The 17083-nt window shown below is 46.4% G+C and overlaps 1 protein-coding gene across 1 annotated transcript; it reads right to left on the reverse strand.

Annotated features, from left to right (window-relative positions):
- Positions 1 to 2758: 2758 nt before the first annotated feature.
- Positions 2759 to 8902, reverse strand: LOC118232755 (dermatan-sulfate epimerase-like protein). The gene has a single exon (XM_035427829.1). The coding sequence runs from the start codon at positions 7500 to 7502 to the stop codon at positions 3858 to 3860; it is 3645 nt and encodes a 1214-aa protein (XP_035283720.1). The 5' UTR covers positions 7503 to 8902; the 3' UTR covers positions 2759 to 3857.
- Between the last annotated feature and the right edge of the window lie 8181 nt (positions 8903 to 17083).

Below are 17083 nucleotides of genomic sequence, written 5' to 3' on the forward strand. Positions count from 1 at the left end.
AGCTGAGCAAGCACTGGTCTTTCAGTACAATGTTATTGTGTCAGTGTCAATTTTGATATTGACATTGATACAACAGAAACGGTGAACAGAAGCAAAATGTATTAATGTGTCAGTCAAATTTGGGATCATATCCCAGAGCAGTAGGAATAAAAATAACTATCTGTGAATGAACTAGCTAGCCTGCCATAAGCAGCAATGAGTTTTGTACAGTTCCGCCATTTTGTACCAATGCAATTTAACCAGAACTTCCCTACCAATAAACATGCAGTACCGAGTCTCGGGGGGGGGGGGGGGGGGGGGGGCTGTATTAGGCGTTCCCCCAGGCCTGGTGACTGGTGCCAGATGGGCACATGAAGGGCACCACATGGGCCAGGCAGCTGAAATTCAATCCCATGATCCCCTCCGGCATCACTTCAGCCTCCTTAACCCCCTTCATTTAAGAGAGCAAACAGAGAGGAACAAATGCCGTGTGTGTGTGTGTGTGTTGAGGGCGTAAAAAACGCTGTAGCTAAACTTTTACTTTCCATGACGACAAAATGCACTGCATGTGTCAGCGATGTTAGTGATAAGTATTAGCCATGTTGTACTTATTTTCTTGAGTTATGTGAATGCTGAAAATGGTTTGCTAGATGCATTACTAGATGCACTCTTCATCTTTGGAGAAATTACCAGCTTACGTGCTTATTCTCAGCAATACATTTTCTGTTCATAAGCAAGAAAATATTAACTGTACCAGCATCTTAATGTGCCCATTTCTCATATGCTATCAGTCCCTTAATTCACAGAATGCTTCAAAATCACCATGACACCAATATTTTTTTAATTATACCCACAGCGGGACATTTTCTTTTTTTTTTAACTCCATTTATATTGCGCGCACAACTTCAGCCTGTCGAAATCATATTAAAAATGCATAACGTATTTGCAGAAATAAAAGAAGCAGATTTGTAATCCAAGGCCACGGCGGCAAGTGCAACGTCTTCATAAACAGATGCATAAAAATAGCAGTTAGGAACAGAGACAGCAGAGCGAGAGCATTAATTACCCCTCGCACTCCTTCTTCGGCCCATTAAACATGATTTTGGTCACAGCAGGTATTCCAATGGAAAAAAAAAAACTGTGCTCTGCTTGAACTGAGCCATTACGAAGATCACCGACTGTATCTGAGATACAGCTAAACACGGTTTTTTTTGGGCTTAAGTCAGCCGGTTTAATTTGAAAACGAAGTGAAAGTAAGTTTCGAGAAGAGGAGATCGTTCCTGACACATCTTCCCTTGGTATGCACACACGACCACTGTGGGTGCGTAAATGTCGAGAGCACACTCTACACGCATTACATTACATTACAGGCATTCAGCAGACGCTCTTATCCAGAGCGACTTACACAACTTTTACATAGCATTTTTACACTGTATCCATTTATCCAGCTGGATATATACTGAAGCAATTTCGGTTAAGTACCTTGCTCAAGGGTACAACGGCAGTGTCCTTACCCGGGAATCGAACCTGTGACCTTTCGGTTATAAGCCCAGTCCCTTACCCACTGTGCTACACTCCGTCCTTATACCTTATACCGAGATGCGTAAATGTCGAGAGCACACTCCCCACGCGTTGCAGTAAATAAAAACAGAAAGAGCACTGAAACCCGAACATCAGGGCAGATTCTCAATCGCAAATTAATTGTGTTTTCTGAAGCATTCCGAGTGCATCCACTGAGATTTCAAGACCCTCACCTTACAATCAGCCCGCAAGGCTGCCACTTCAGAGTAACCTTCCCCGAGCGTTTCGTCTGATTAAACCTCTAAAGCCTTTGGGATTAGCCGTAAACGGCTCTGAAAACAAAAGCTGAATCCAGTTTTTAAGGATGTGTCCTTAGGTCTTAGGCCGTTTGCACATACGATGTCAGTGAACTGCTCAGTCCTCTCAGATAGACTTGAGACAACAAAATGCCTGCAAAGCTTAAAGAAAATGAATGACAAGTGTTATATTTTAATTGTATTCACCAGTCATGCATCATTTCTGCAACCTCTGATATCAATTCTGGAGAACTTCAAAAAGTGCACGCTCCCCCATGCCAGGTGAGCTGGTAAGCCATTGCTTATTGTTTCACACCACAGTTGACAAATTGAGCTTCCATAAACATCTGCCTGAGAATGACAAAAGGGGTCTGAGTTATTAAGACCTTCAGCATATGCAAAACTAATAACACAGCCAATGATTGGTGCAAAACAAAGACCATAACCAATCACTGTTCTTGTTATTGGTTTTGCGTGTTCTAAAAGGTACTGCACATGCTGAAGGTCTAAGCGAATCAGGCCGATTATGTTCAGCTTGAGCAAGCAGACTGTAGGCACCAAATTAGCCAGTAGGGGTCGCTGGTGAGCAGTGAGATTGGGCTATTCCAGCTGAGTGAGTCCCTCCCTCCGCTGGGCAACTACAAATATGTGATGAGAATGTTCTTCTGCACATTCTACTGCTGATGTCACAATCATAACTGGTAACTGAAAGCAGTGGAGTTCTAGAACAGTTACTTTAATGAAAACCACATTCCAAAAAACCAAAAGTGTTAATGATTACCCACCCAGTAGCTCCCAGGCTAAAGTTTTATTGTTAAGGAACATTATGGTCAGTTAGACCCATTTTATCTATGCTACTACCCAGTCAGAATATAGTTTCCATCTTATGTATTTTGTGTGTTCAAAGCATTGTTTTGCCACTTTAAGATATGGTTGTTCACAAAAAAAAGGAAAAGTACATATTCATTTTGAAATGCAATTTATATTTTCAATTTTCAAAACCTTTGATTGTGTGAATGAACAAAGCAGACACTTAAACTAGCTTCAGGCCAATACTGCAAACATTCAGCATTTATCCTTTCACAGATTAAGCAACGCAATGAAGTCAATAAGCACACTGCCATCTTTCTGCAGTTTTGAGGTGATGAGCATAAGCGCTTCTGTAAGCATAAACAAGTGAACCCAAAACAACAGTGCAAAAAAACCACCAAGGACTTACCCACAATAAAGCCTTGAAATATAGCATTTACTTACGTCTAGGGCTGTTCCCTGAGAACATAAAATTCCAGGGTTGATGTTTGGTCTGACATACAATTTACAAATCTGCTATGTAAGGATAATTTACTCGCTGTGTACTTGGTACTGTACATCCAATTAAACACCACAGATTTTTTTCCCTCCAGAGAACAGCTCTAGGTGTCCTTTCTCAACCTTTATATTTTAGCACGGCACAAAACCCAGTCTATTTCGTCATTTATCCTTTGGTAAAAGAAATCGGTTTACAAAATATACATATATAAAAAGAGACAACTGTATATATTTTATGTACATACTATTGCTTTATAAGAAAATAATGTCCACATTTACATATGTATACTATAGAACATGTAGTACCTGGTCCATATCAGTACACAGAGCACAGCATTACAAAAATAACCACTGTTGAAATTACAGTATAACTTTCTTTGAGATTTCTAACCACATCGCCACAGATAAAACATCCATCCTTTCTCACGTCCAACTTTGAGGCTCAGCTGGCTTTGACATAGCATAAAGAAAATGGGACTTTGTGTATTCCTTCAATCCAAATAAATCCAATAGCATTTTAATGTAAAACATAAATTTTTGACCACCATTTAGGTATTGCTTCAGATCAAAGTGAGCCACACATTCTGGACAAAAGGAAAAAAACCGAAACCTATTTTTGTCGAGCTTGCTCTTTCCCTCAGTGTCCAATTCCGCTTAAAAAATCCACGGCTGAACTTTAATTACATATCCTATTAGTGCAAAAGACAAAATGAAAAAAAGTCCTAGATGATGCTATCAGCTGACCCGCAGCATTTAACTTGTAAACCTTGAATATCCTAACCTCTTCATTACAGACCAGCACGTGTCCTCTATTAGTTTGATGTCACTGTAGGGCATGTTTTGCTTCCACACGTTGATGCTGGCCGGTGACACGTCCCCCTCGTACATGAGGCTGTACAGGTTCGTGGACGTGGTGAACATGAGCTGGTTGAGGGCCGTCGGCGTGACCGGCACGCCCAGGTGGGAGTGTATCCGCCGGGCGGTCTCCTCCGGGAAGTGCACCACGTCCTCGAACCTCACCTGGAGGTAGGTGCCCTCCGACAGGTCCCCGCTGACCCGCAGGGTGGCGGCCGTGTGCGCCAGCCACAGGTGGGAGAGCAGCGGGACCGGGTCGGTCTCCGCGCGGGCCAGCATCTGCCGCAGGGCCCGGAACTCGGGCGCGAACCCCGCGCACCCGACCCGGCTGCCGTCCTCCTGGAAGATCAGGGCCAGGTGCTGCGGGATGTTCTTGAGGGAGTAGAGGCTGGGCTTGCCGTTGTACAGCATCAGGTAGATCCAGGCCCGCGGGTCCCGGACCACGTTGATGGCGCGCAAGGAAGGGCCGACGACCTCCTGGACGAAGGGGAGCTTGAGGGGCCAGCTCCCGCTGCTCAGACTCAGGACCACGCAGGCGCTCTGGTACCGGCCGACGTGCCGCCGCAGTTCCCTGATGTACTCCGCGTCCCTCTCCAGGCTCCCCTTCCCGGGGCCCCGCGGCTCGGCCAGCGGCTCCTTCCTCCTGCTCCTCTTCCTCTTGCCGCGGCGGGAGGAGTCGCCCCCCTGGCCCGGCCGGGTCCGGCTGGCCTCGTCCAGCTGTATGTTCTGCAGGTGCAGCCTGGTGTTGCGGATCAGGGAGTGGAACCAGCCCTGGATGACTCGGAAACGGCCGCCCCGGGCGTCCGCTTTCGACCACTCGCAGGCGTCCGCCAGGGAGTCGAACTCGTACTCCGTCTCGGGAATGTCCAGGTGCTCGGTGGGCACCCGGAGGTAAACAAAATCGGAGGTGTTGTAGAACAGGTGCTTGAGGATCTCCGCACCGAACCCGGGCAGGGTTGTTATGACGACGGTCGGGAGCGGGAACGGGCGCGAGTCCGAGGGCGCGCGCGGCGTACCGCCGCCGCCGCCGCCACCGCGGTCGGCGGCGCCCTTCCACTTCACTCCGCAGAGGAGCTGATTGCAGCTGTTGGAGACGAACAGAAGCTCAACGATCCACAGCAGGAGGACCGAGATCAGGGTGTACCGCATGAGCTTGCTGAAGCACGCGTAGAACTTCCGTTGCAGGGTCAAAAACCCGATGGCGACGCACAGTGTCGCCCCGGCGATTAAATTAACTACGAATCCAAAGTCGAACACGCTGCGGTCCGCCGCGCTCTGTTTCGGGACGAGCTGAGTTCCCACACCGAAACGCGTGACCTGATGCTCGTTCTCCACCTTGGCGTGCCCCCCGAAGCCCAGGTAGCTCAATCGGGCGCCGATGTCCTTGTAGTTCGTCGCGACGGACACGATGTTCTCGGTGTCGTTGATGACCACGGACAGCTTCAGCCCGTTTTTACTCTCCTCGACGAACTTGCAGTCGCTCACTTTCACGTAAGGGCCGTGCAGCACGTAGGCCACCCGGGTGACCGTGCCCCTCATGGGAAAGGTGACGTTGATGAACTGCGTCCACCGCTTCTTGAACTCCGCCGCCTGCTCCGCCTCCTGTATCCTGCCCGGCGGGCTGGCGCCCTGATTGTCGACCCAAAATATTTTGTAGTGGGCGTCCCACACGTCCATCAGAGCCCCGTTGAACCGGTCCGCAAGCCTGTGCGGGACGTACTTGAAGTCGATGTCCAGGTTGTGGAAGAAGGCGCTGAGCGCGTTCAGCGGCGAGTCCTCCCGCTTCTCCACGTGGTCCACCACCAGCAGCGTCTGGGAGTTGAGGAGCACCAGCGCCCTGTAGACGCTCTTCAGCTTCATGGCCGAGGAGTACGCCCCCACCGACTCGCCGCTCACGAACATGGCGTCCCGGTGGGAGGAGGCAGCGACGACCTCGCCGGCGGTGTCCCCCACTTCCTTGTCCGCCCACCGCAGCCACTTGGCGCACTCTCCCAGCTGCCCCTCCCACGGCTCGTTGCACTGGCTGGTGGGGGAGGGGCCGAACACCAGCACGTTGTTCAGGTAGCTGTACTTGGGCCCGTAGAGCGCTTCGGACACGAAGACCTGCCCGTTGGGGGCGAAGGTGAACGAGTTCTGATCCGGGTGCTCGTGCCCCGGGTTGAAGCTGCCCCAGCCCTCGACCCACGAGTACGGCTTGGCGTGGACGATGTCGTACACCGCCCGTCCGCCCAACTTCCCGGACTTGAAGGAGACGAAGGTGTTGCCCTGGCCGCTGGGCATGCCCGCCCCGTACGTCACCACACCCCAGTTGGAGAAGACGTGCATCTTCGCTTCGCCGTACCCGGCGGGCGGCTGCGGCGTCAGGTGAGCGTTGTACCAGATGTACTCCGTGTGCAGCGTCGTCCAGCGCTGGGCGGACGACTGACCCATGGGGCCGTCTTTGGGTCGGTGCTTCCGGATCTGCTGGGCGAGCCAGTTGCCCGTGCCGTTTTCCAGCACGAAAGAGTCCAGGAACACCAGCTGGCTCTCGGGCCCGTAGAACCAGTTGTAGTTGGAGTCGGCGATGCCCACCGTCCTCTGGAAGCCGGGCAGCAGGGTGGCGTAGTAGAACCAGAAGTGGGCCCTGAGCCAGTTGTTCTGCGTGTTGTCGATGTTGAAGTGGCGCTGCGCCAGGAACACGTACTGCGTGATGGACTTGGCCGTGTAGCTCCCGTAGGCCACGCCCTCGTCCAGGGACCCGTCCACGATGTGATTCAGGAGAAACATCGTCTTCTCCATGTAGTTCACGCACACCTGCTTCCACAGCATCGTCTCGGGGTCGTTGTGCTCTCCCGCCACGATGGCGCCGGTCAGAATGGCCAGGATGTTGGTGGTCTGGTGGTTCTGTAAGAACTGCTTGCCCCACCCTCTGTGCTTCGACACCTCGTAGATCTCCTCGGTGGCGGAGCGGATTTTCTTGAGGTAGCCGACCCGCCTCCGCGCGTCCAAGGAGGTGTAGACGAAATCGTAGGCCGTGGCGAACCCGGTGAGGGAGTGCGCCGCGGGTACTTCGTCGTTGGGGGCGCTGGTCACCGTCCAGTTGGGGTACTCCGCCATCCGGTCCATGTACCTCAGCAGGAACTGGCGAGCGGCGCCGTCCTCTGGACAGATCAGGCAGTACAGGGCGAGCGGGGGGAGGTTGTTGCCGTAGATCTCGTTCCACTTGCTGGCGAAATCCTCGTGCCTCGTTGGCGGCAGGTACAGGTTGGCGTTGGACAGCATGGTCACGACGGCCACGCGGATCACTTTGAAGAGGTGGCCGTGGGTGCTGGTGGACCTCTGCCTGAGTAACGGTACATCCACCGGGTCAAAATAGAGGTTTGGGTGAAGGTTGTCCGCTATGTGCTTCCACGGTTCGGCGGTGCCGTCCTCCGCGAGCTTGACCTGCTCGGTGTCGTCGTTGAAAACATCTTTGTCTGAAGAATTAAGGACACCGGAGAACGCAGCCCCCACGGCCAAGAATGATAATAAAACCAGAGACCGCCCAGCGCACTCTCCAGCCATGATCCAAGAACCAGATGTTTTCTTTTTCTTTTCTTTTTTTTTCTTTTTCTCTGTTGCCTCCCCTTACTCAAACCAGTAAATTTTTAATGCTGTGTAGCTCTCTTGTCACTTCGCAAAGGAAGTTCTGTCCAGAACACTTTTGGCAACACTGGTGTTCAGGCTTACATCAAATAATAAAAAATCTAATAAAGTTTACTTCTATACCCAGTTGTTCTGAACTTGTAAATCGTAGTGTCATTCTATCAAACCAGTTTCCACACACAAACACCACGGTCTGGATTCAAGAAATAATCGGTATTCCTTTTTACCAGTCTTAATAGTACGCAACATGAGGCTAAACTCCAATATAATTCTAAGGTGCGTTAATATTCTGTCTCTTTGCCAATTCAGCACGTCTTCCATCAGATATGAAAATAAACGTTAAAAAGATGGCATGTTGACTTCTCTTTTCAAATGGGAACGACTGAGCAAAAAATACAACCATTTAAAAACTACGCGCAAGAATAGCAGGGTAATATTTTAGAACGATGTTCTATTCAGACTTACGTTTAGAAATTACACATCTACTTTCCCGAAAAACGATAAACAGGTTTCCGTGCAGAGTGTTTATATCCAGTGAAATTTGACTTCCAAAACGAGTGCCACGCAAAAAGTCGGCGTGTATAATAATTTGATCACTGATAATTCCCAAATCGAAAGACATCCGTCGATGCTGGAACGCAATCAAATCCAAAATACATCTGTCGATGCACAAGTTTGTGTAGCCACGTCTTGTCTTTGCCAATGCTGCTGGGGGCGAGGAGCAAACGCCAGGCATCTCTCCTGGCGAGCAGCAACAAACTGGTATTGTTCTCCTGTCTCCAAAACATTTCCACTGTGAATTTTCAGCAACCAGTCTACTCCCTGAGCCACTGTCCGGTCCATTCGCAAATATCCCACGGAAGTGCGTTCATTTCGTCTTGGTACAAACACACATTCGGTACCCTAAATCAATAGACATCACCTCACGTAGCGGACAACTACGCTGTACTCTTGAGGATTATCCGGTTATAGTGTTAATTATGCCGTTGTGGAATTTCGTATCTTCCATTCCGTGGTTTTGTCCCACTTCTCCCAACTTAATACAACTTCCGTTAAAAGAGTGAAAAAAAACAAAAGGAAGTTCGTCTTGCCAAGTATTCCAGGAATTGTACAGTGCATCAAGAGAATATATGTAACCAACGCACAGTAAAGTAGATGTGTAGGCTAAACATGAATCTGAAAATATTCTTAATTCGTTGCCTATATCCGTGCTAAACTTGCGGGTATTCCATTGTATCACGCCGTGAAACAGCAGACGGATTTCGAATACGCAAGGAGAAAAATGCGTTTAGCCGTGTCCACTTATTCCAAGGTCTGATTCTTTTTCATCTTCTGGAAAAATACTATACTTTGTCGTCTGTAGAGGGCGCTGGGACGTTGAAACAGCAGCCAGGAATGATAGGTAGGATGGGAAAAGCAAACGGCTTGGTCCAGAAGACCATTGCATATGCGAGTTTAAAAGAAAAGACCAGGCCAACACCTTTACCTTTGGGATAAATTATGAACTTAGTATTATCCATTGTGTCTTATAGACGTGGACGTCTGATAAAAGCTCAATGTTAGTCTTATACATTAATTATTCAATGTAACTGTCATTTTTAAATCACGCGATCTATTGCGTTGGCTTTGTGAGGTTTGAACTTTGTGGGGGGAAAAAGAAGAATTGAGTTAAGGTTAAACACGTTAGCTTGCGAGTGACGTTACTTGACGATTTTTTCCGTGATTGTTTTCAGCTGAAGTGTTTTTTCATTTGTGCTTTATCTTGTCATACTGTCTGGAGAGGCAGTGCAAATTATTATAATGTCATTCCTTCATGCAGCAGAACATTACATTACATTACATTACATTACATTACTGGCATTTAGCAGACGCTCTTATCCAGAGTGACTTACACAACTTTTTTACATAGCATTTTACATTGTATCCATTTATACAGCTGGATATATACTGAAGCAATTTCGGTTAAGTACCTTGCTCAAGGGTACAACGGCAGTGTCCTACCCGGGAATATAACCTACGACCTTTCGGTTACAAGTCTAGTTCCTTACCCACTGTGCTACACTCCGAACGTCTTCTGCTCAAATCTTAAGCAGGTTTGCTGGCCAGCGGCACACACTGGCTTAAAAGGATAGTTCATTTCAACCACATCTCTTTGTCCCATTGTGGTTGAACTAGGTTGACGCACATACACATTAAGCAAACTAGTTAACATAATCATGATGTTCTTATAATTAAGTCATTGACAACAACTAACAACTGTACACTAACACACTCACCTTCTTTAAAAAAAAACATGCAAACTCATGCTAGTCCCTTTCATTCAGATGCAAACTCTCTCTGTCATATAGCCTAGGCCTACACACGCGCACACACACACATGCAGACAGAAAATAGCATGTGCACTTTCACACTAAGTGTCAACACCCAGTTGCCTTGGACACAAGGCTGTGTTCCGGAACAGCCGGTGGTGACAACTGAGCCACATTCACTCACTCATCGGCTTCATCCTCTCACGTTCATTCCTCATGGTGGACCAGGAGGCCGTCCCTGCAGTTCACCTCTCCTCAGCCTTACCAGCCTCCTGTTCAGTACCTCCCAGTACTCAGGTATTACATTACAATACATTACAGACATTTAGCATAATGCTCTTATCCAGAGCAGCTTACACAACTTTTTACATAGCATTTACACTGCATCCATTTATACAGCTGGACATATGCTGAAGCAATACAGGTTAAGTACCTTGCTCAAGGGTACACGGGAATCGAACCTGTGACCTATAGGTTATAAGACCAGCACCTCACCCATTACACTACACTGCCACCATTTCCTTATGTCATCCGCATTACTAAGCAGACCAGTCAATGATTACTGGGCATTTCACGGATTGGTTCCATGACGGTAAAGGTGATCTCTGTTAAGGCCAGTGGTTTACCAACCCTGTTCCTGGAGATCTACCATCCTTTAGGTTTTCTATTTCAACAATAATTAGTCACACTCGAATTAGCAGCTCAACAAGCTCTCTAGCTGTTGAACGAAGTGTGCTTTGTTAGCGTTGGAGTGTAAATGTACGGGACGGTAGACCTCCAGGGACAGGGTTTGGAACCCCTGGTTTAAGGATTTATAAAGGGTTCACATCTGGAATATCCTTTGTCTCTCAAGAAAATGACTATCTGAGAAAAGCCAGAGCCAACATGATTAAAAACCAGGAAAATGAGTGCGGTCGTAATTGAAAGAAAGGCTCATGAACAATATTTCCTCAAAGGAATGAGTAATATTTATCGCCAATATTAGTGAAATTGATTCAGTCCTTTTCAATTCACTTTGAAGTTTGCTTTTCATTTTGATATCTTGTGGTCTTGTAAAGTTGCAGGAGCAATATCATCTCAATTGTCTTCAATCCACTTGCACAGCTGGTGTTTGTGTTGTTGGTGATCATCTTTTATTGTAGAATATTTAAATATTCAGGACTTGGCCAATTAAATATGAAGTGCAAGAAAGAATGCAAATGTGTCTTCATATGGAGTGGTGTTTTCAGTGCAGATAAATGTTGATGGTTCATTGTGTTTGTGGTTTGTTGTCATACTATATCTGTGTAATAAAAGCACTTCTTAGAAATATATTTGAAAAATATTTTAATTCAGGAATGTATTTTAATATTAAAATGCCATATAAAATATAATTTTAATACAAATACAAATTCCAGGCTTCTTCACAAACACATTTTGGCAAGTTCTTGACCAGAGAACATTGATGAAAAAAAGGTAACACCTGCTTTGTGAGTCATATTTAATGACATACCAAGTACTCAAATACTTATGTATTTGACCAAGACATATTTAAATCCACACACAAATCATATCACAAGCTCAAAAGATTTACTACACAGGCCATTCTTGGTACTATTAAAATACACAAATTGGCCCTGGGTTAGCCTGGTGTGCTCTTCATGGGGATGTACACACTTTACACTACGGAAACCTATTCATTGAAGCACACATTGAACTAGATGCTGGAGTATTTTGTACAGCTGTACAAACTCAAGGTAAGAGTTCAAAACTGTGCTAGTGGGAGATCGCCATCCCATAATCAACTTCAAAGGGGCATTCTGTTCCAACGGTTTCAACTGAGGAAAAAATTGGTTGTTTGCTGTCGAAAAAAGAGGAAGCAGTGGTCCCTTAATAAATTGACCCAGGGAGGGAGAGAAGGAGAGAGCAAGGCATGCTGGGAATGAAAGCCAAGATGAACGCGGAAATTGCCGAGTTCAGAAGTCACCAGATTCTCCACTCTGAAGTCTAGTTCCTTAAAAGTCAACATACATTACCCGCCATTTAATTATAACAGCAGAGTAGCCCAAAAAAAGCACCTCCCAGATCTCAAAAGATTACAACACACACCCACGCGCACATACACACACACACACACACACACACACCCTTCTGGATTCCTGAGGTTCCAAGTGCAGGAGCCTATCCCAAAGTGCACTGGGCGAGAGGCAGGAATACACCCTGGACAGGACGCCAATCTATCGCAGGGCATGGCCAGATACATCCCAATCACATTTTAGAATAAGAATTACAAATAAAGATGCACAAATTTGGCGAAAGTGCACGAAAAGAAAAAGCTCACCAGTGCATCGTAGATATGCCTTAGCGTGGTTATTTTATGACATTTTCGAGGTGAAAATCCTGCATAGTATGCATTTAAATTTGTTTTTTGGTTTAAATAATGCCATAATCCTTGTGTGCTGCGGCTACCCTGACAGTGTCCAGCAGCATATGAATACGGGACTTGGATAGAATGGAAAGGTATGGCAAAATAGCCTCAACCTTGCCAATATTTGTCAGTCACTGAGCTTATGGGTAACTTATAAAAGTCTCTTACCCAGTGCATGCTGGGATAGGCTCCAGCGCTATCACCCCCCCCCCCCCCCTCACCCACAGGTTAGATGATAGATGGATGGATGGACAGATAGATGGATGGATGGATGGATGGATGGATGGATGGATGGATGGATGAATAAAAGGGCCTGCCATGACTAAGCATGGCGTTCTGCACCCCAGGATGAGTCAAAGAAACTCAAATCGCGAAGGACACCATGAAGTATTGCCCATTTTCTGCGTTTGACTCTTTGAAGCACGTTTGGTCGAATTCAGATCTTGGAATGACTAAATGGCCATACGTGATTACACAACCTTCCCTGTCGAACAGTTCGACGATCCTTAAAAGACCCTAACAATCGGCAGTTTAAGAGCTTATTTCGCGTATCCCACGGTGATAATAGAGTTTGACAATAGCATGATAATTCCATGTATGAAGGTAACACTTAAAAAAGAATTAAGTTATTAACCTCTGAAGTTTCATTAACCTTAAAAGCTTTCATACAACACTTTTTACTGTTTAAAATCTCTTAGTTTTTCTTGTAAATGACAGCTTGTTATCAACCGCACTTAGAGCAGAAAACCGTCGGCTGTAATTGGCCGTCAGGAATGACTATGTAAACATCGAGACTCGGGTTCTCTCTTAATCAGAGCTGCTCGCGGTGAGGTCTGCAGTTCTAGTGCAATTCCAGGTGATGCATTGGTGTAATTAGCCCCATCCCTTGGAGATAAGGCCACCTAATAGCTTTCAGTCTGCTCTTCTCCCGTCTGGGGGAAATTGGCCCTTATTGAATCAATTTGAGCCCTTTCAAGAAACCTCCTTTAAAGTTTATCTTCGGGAGGTCTTGGGTGCAGTGCCAAAGCAGACAAACCGACCCTTTATTTAACCAGTAACATTTTATCTGAAGTGGATGCCCATCATCCCTTTATCCACTCTAAATACCAGCCGTAGTCCTTGTCATGAGCACACATAAAAGACTTATGACAACATAAGGTTTTTTCTGCATGTAATGATCAGCGTGATCATATGTTACTTGGACTGGGGCAGTGGTGCAGCACATGCAGCATGCGATTGGACTGGGGCAGCAGGGCAGCACATGCAGCATGCGATTGGACTGGGGCAGTGGCACAGCACATGCAGCATGCGATTGGACTGGGGCAGCGACGCAGCACCTGCAGCATGCGATTGGACTGGGGCAGCGACGCAGCACCTGCAGCATGCGATTGGACTGGGGCAGCAGGGCAGCACATGCAGCATGCGATTGGACTGGGGCAGCGACGCAGCACCTGCAGCATGCGATTGGACTGGGGCAGCGACGCAGCACCTGCAGCATGCGATTGGACTGGGGCAGCAGGGCAGCACATGCAGCATGCGATTGGACTGGGGCAGCAGGGCAGCACATGCCGCATGCGATTGGACTGGGACAGCGACGCAGCACGTGTGACAGCGTACAGACAGCTCCTGAGTGAAGGAGACATATGTGCAGTCGCTGTTAACTGCACTTCCGGATGCTGAGCGATGACCGGGGCCCGGGACCACGGGGGGCGGGTGCAGGTGTGGGGGTGGGGGGGGGGGGGGGAATCATGAAACATTTACTGGCAGGGTAGCACTGACACCAGCTTTACCTCCAGCTTCACTGTGCATGGGAGAGATACCACGAGGCCAGATGTTTTTTCAAAAGACATTTTGTGTGTGAGTGAGGCGGAGGGTTTTTTTTGTTTGTTTTTTTTTTTGGTCAGAACCTCGCGGTCTCGTCCTCGTCATCTTTCATTCCGGCTGCCAGCTATCCGTCACGGATTCGCTTTCATCGCTGAAGTTAAATATCATTTGAAATGTCATTTGAAAATCCAAATGATAGCATTGAATGATACTCTCAATGCCCTTGCATAAATCGCTTTTCCATTGTGGGAGATTGCCATTTTAATGTGAAATATGTGCATCCTTTACAAAAAAAAAAAAAGTATAATAAGGTTAAAAACAGTCTAGTCCCTGAACCTCTGCCACAAAGGTCACAGATGCTTCAAGGCTTGGTAAAAACGAAAACAGTAAATTATTTTTGGTTATTTTTTGAGAACCTATCCGGGTCGAGTGACCTCGACGCAAGCGGTGGACTGCAACTGTAATAACAGAGCACCTACAGTGCTAACGTGCAGCTTTGACTCTAATTCCAGTTTAATCACAGGCTTTGCGTGCTCCCTCCAGGCGTGTATGTTAAATATCCACACGCGCGTGCAATTGACATCAGCTGTCTGGCTGCCGAAGGCCTCGCCATTCTGCACTCAGCGAAGAACGGGACCTCAGCACAGAGCCTCGGGTTTAGCTCCACGCCATCGAACCCTCGTCCGCTCGCTACTTCAGAGGGCCTGAGAGAACTGCGCTGAACTGAGAGGAGGAGGAGGAGGAGGAGGAGGAGGAGCAGAAGAAGAAGAAGAAGAAGAAGAAGAAGAAGAAGAAGAAGAAGAAGAAGAAGAAGACCAGGTTAAAACCTAGTATATGGCCGGACGCATGTGATCCGGCCGACCAATGGTGTAAACTTCATCACTCACTCAGCCACTCACTCGGTCACAGACATTCGCGTTCGTAGGGCTGGCCCCGCTGTTGCGGTCCGGCCAAAAAAAGGCACGTCTGAAAAGAGCGTGCATTCATTCGGCTTCTGTGCGGGGGTTCTGCGGCGTGTCCCAGGGTTCTGATGTGGTTTTGGGAAGGTGGCTTTTTTTTCACTCCGAATGGAATGCCTTCGGGGAGAACGATGGCTCCCGTAGAATGCGGTGCCAGACCGGAGCCACGCTGATCACATGGTCTGGAACTCCGGAATTCTGAGCAACTGGAAGCAAAGAGCCCGAGAGAGTCCAAGATTTTGTCGCAGAAACCCGTATCCTCTTCAGCTGACATCAGTGGCAGGTAGATTCGGTCCAACATCTATGCGTGTGTGAGTATATTTGTACGGGAAATTACAGTATTACTTGTAAGACGGCTTTTATGAAGATAAAATCAAAGAGTTAAAGAAGGTATGTCTATATTTATCCCTCAAAAGTCAAAATGCATCATGGTTACATGATATGAAATCATAGTCAAGTCAAGCTTCATCATAGATGCTCATTATTTATTCATAGTCTAAAATGTATTGTTGGGGAGTAAATTGGTTCCATTCACTGTGATCTGTCTCGTCATCAATGCATGTCCATCAATGCCTTGGGCCTGTCTGGGAGTGGTTAACCCTTTGAAGAACATGTTTTTTGTCAATGTTCTAGAACTCCATTGTTTTCTATCACCAACAGTGATAGAATTTTTCATAAAGAACATTCTAATCATGTTTGTGATCATACACCTTAAAGGGTTGAAAAGGCTGATATCTCAGATTTCTGTCCCTCCTGTTCCTGAGTTTAGCTGGTGACCATAAGTGCCCCATCAATACATGTTTTAAAAGGCCAATGAAATTTGAGCAAATTGTTTGAAAGCACATTTTTTCATGTGAGGCTTTTAAGGTTATTCGCTGAACGTGGATAAGTCCTGACTTGCAGCAACATAAATCAAGAAGTGAATACATTGTATCAAAATATTTTGCAGTTATACATAGTCGTAAAAAGCCCTCTATAAAATTTAGCCCACTTGTCCTCCAAATCAAATTTTGAACACCATATGTTTAATGGTAATATTAAATGGACTTAATATTACAAATCAAGATGCGCTGCAGGAAACACTGTTATCTCTTCTTATCTGTAAATACAATAAATCTGAGATTGACCTTGCTCAATGAAACATTCACATAAATATATTATACTTAATATTAATCACAAGTTGCTGTTACTTCTGAGTTAGTTTACACAGGTATATAATATCCAAAGACAAATGTTCCTTTTGAAATAATGTATCCACTACACACCCCATATAAAAGCCCCATGAATTTTGCTCATTCCATTTTTTCATGAGTAATAATATTAGACATGAGAAATTAAATATGTGAATATATGCTATCGCAGTTGTTACCACTATAAATGTAAGTGCAAATTCTGGGCAAGTACTGCACTTGGCAGTGCAATTTATGCTACGATAAAGGTAATTTTACAAATGCATGCAATAAAATAACTTTCCCACATAGCAGTAATAATCGACGCATGTCCCCCTAGTTTTTAAAGGACGTTGTATCCGTAACATCTCATTTCGGATCTGCATGTTACACATTTTTTTTTGGGGGGGGGGGGGTATATTTTCTCTTCCACATTAATATGGAAGAACAGCTCATCTCTGGCGCGTGCTGCACATTCTCTGATGAATCAGCAGGGTGTGGATCTACGGGTATCTGTGTGTTGCTCCATGAGTATGCATGTGCTTATTTCTTTCCTTGGCATCACCAGTGAACCAAGCTGAGGTGATTGCATCTTGGTTTCTTTTCCCTCTCTGCGTATTGTACAGGCTGTTGAGATGTGGCAAATGTTTTTGAAAGGAAAACTGACTTCACGCTAACTTTTTTTTATTTATTTAACCTACGGGCAATTTTAGAGTGTACAATTAGCCTACCTGCATGTCTTTGGACTGTGGGAGGAAACTGGAGTACCTGGAGGAAACCCACGCAGACAGGGAGAGAACATGCAGTCTCCACACAGAAAGGCCCCAAGCCG

The sequence above is a fragment of the Anguilla anguilla genome, chromosome 8 (genome assembly GCF_013347855.1).
Source record: "Anguilla anguilla isolate fAngAng1 chromosome 8, fAngAng1.pri, whole genome shotgun sequence".
Taxonomy (NCBI): Eukaryota; Metazoa; Chordata; class Actinopteri; order Anguilliformes; family Anguillidae; genus Anguilla; species Anguilla anguilla.

Excerpts from the sequence above, each read along its gene's own strand:
- LOC118232755 (XM_035427829.1), bottom strand. The coding sequence starts at position 7,502 with ATGGCTGGAGAGTGCGCTGGGCGGTCTCTGGTTTTATTATCATTCTTG.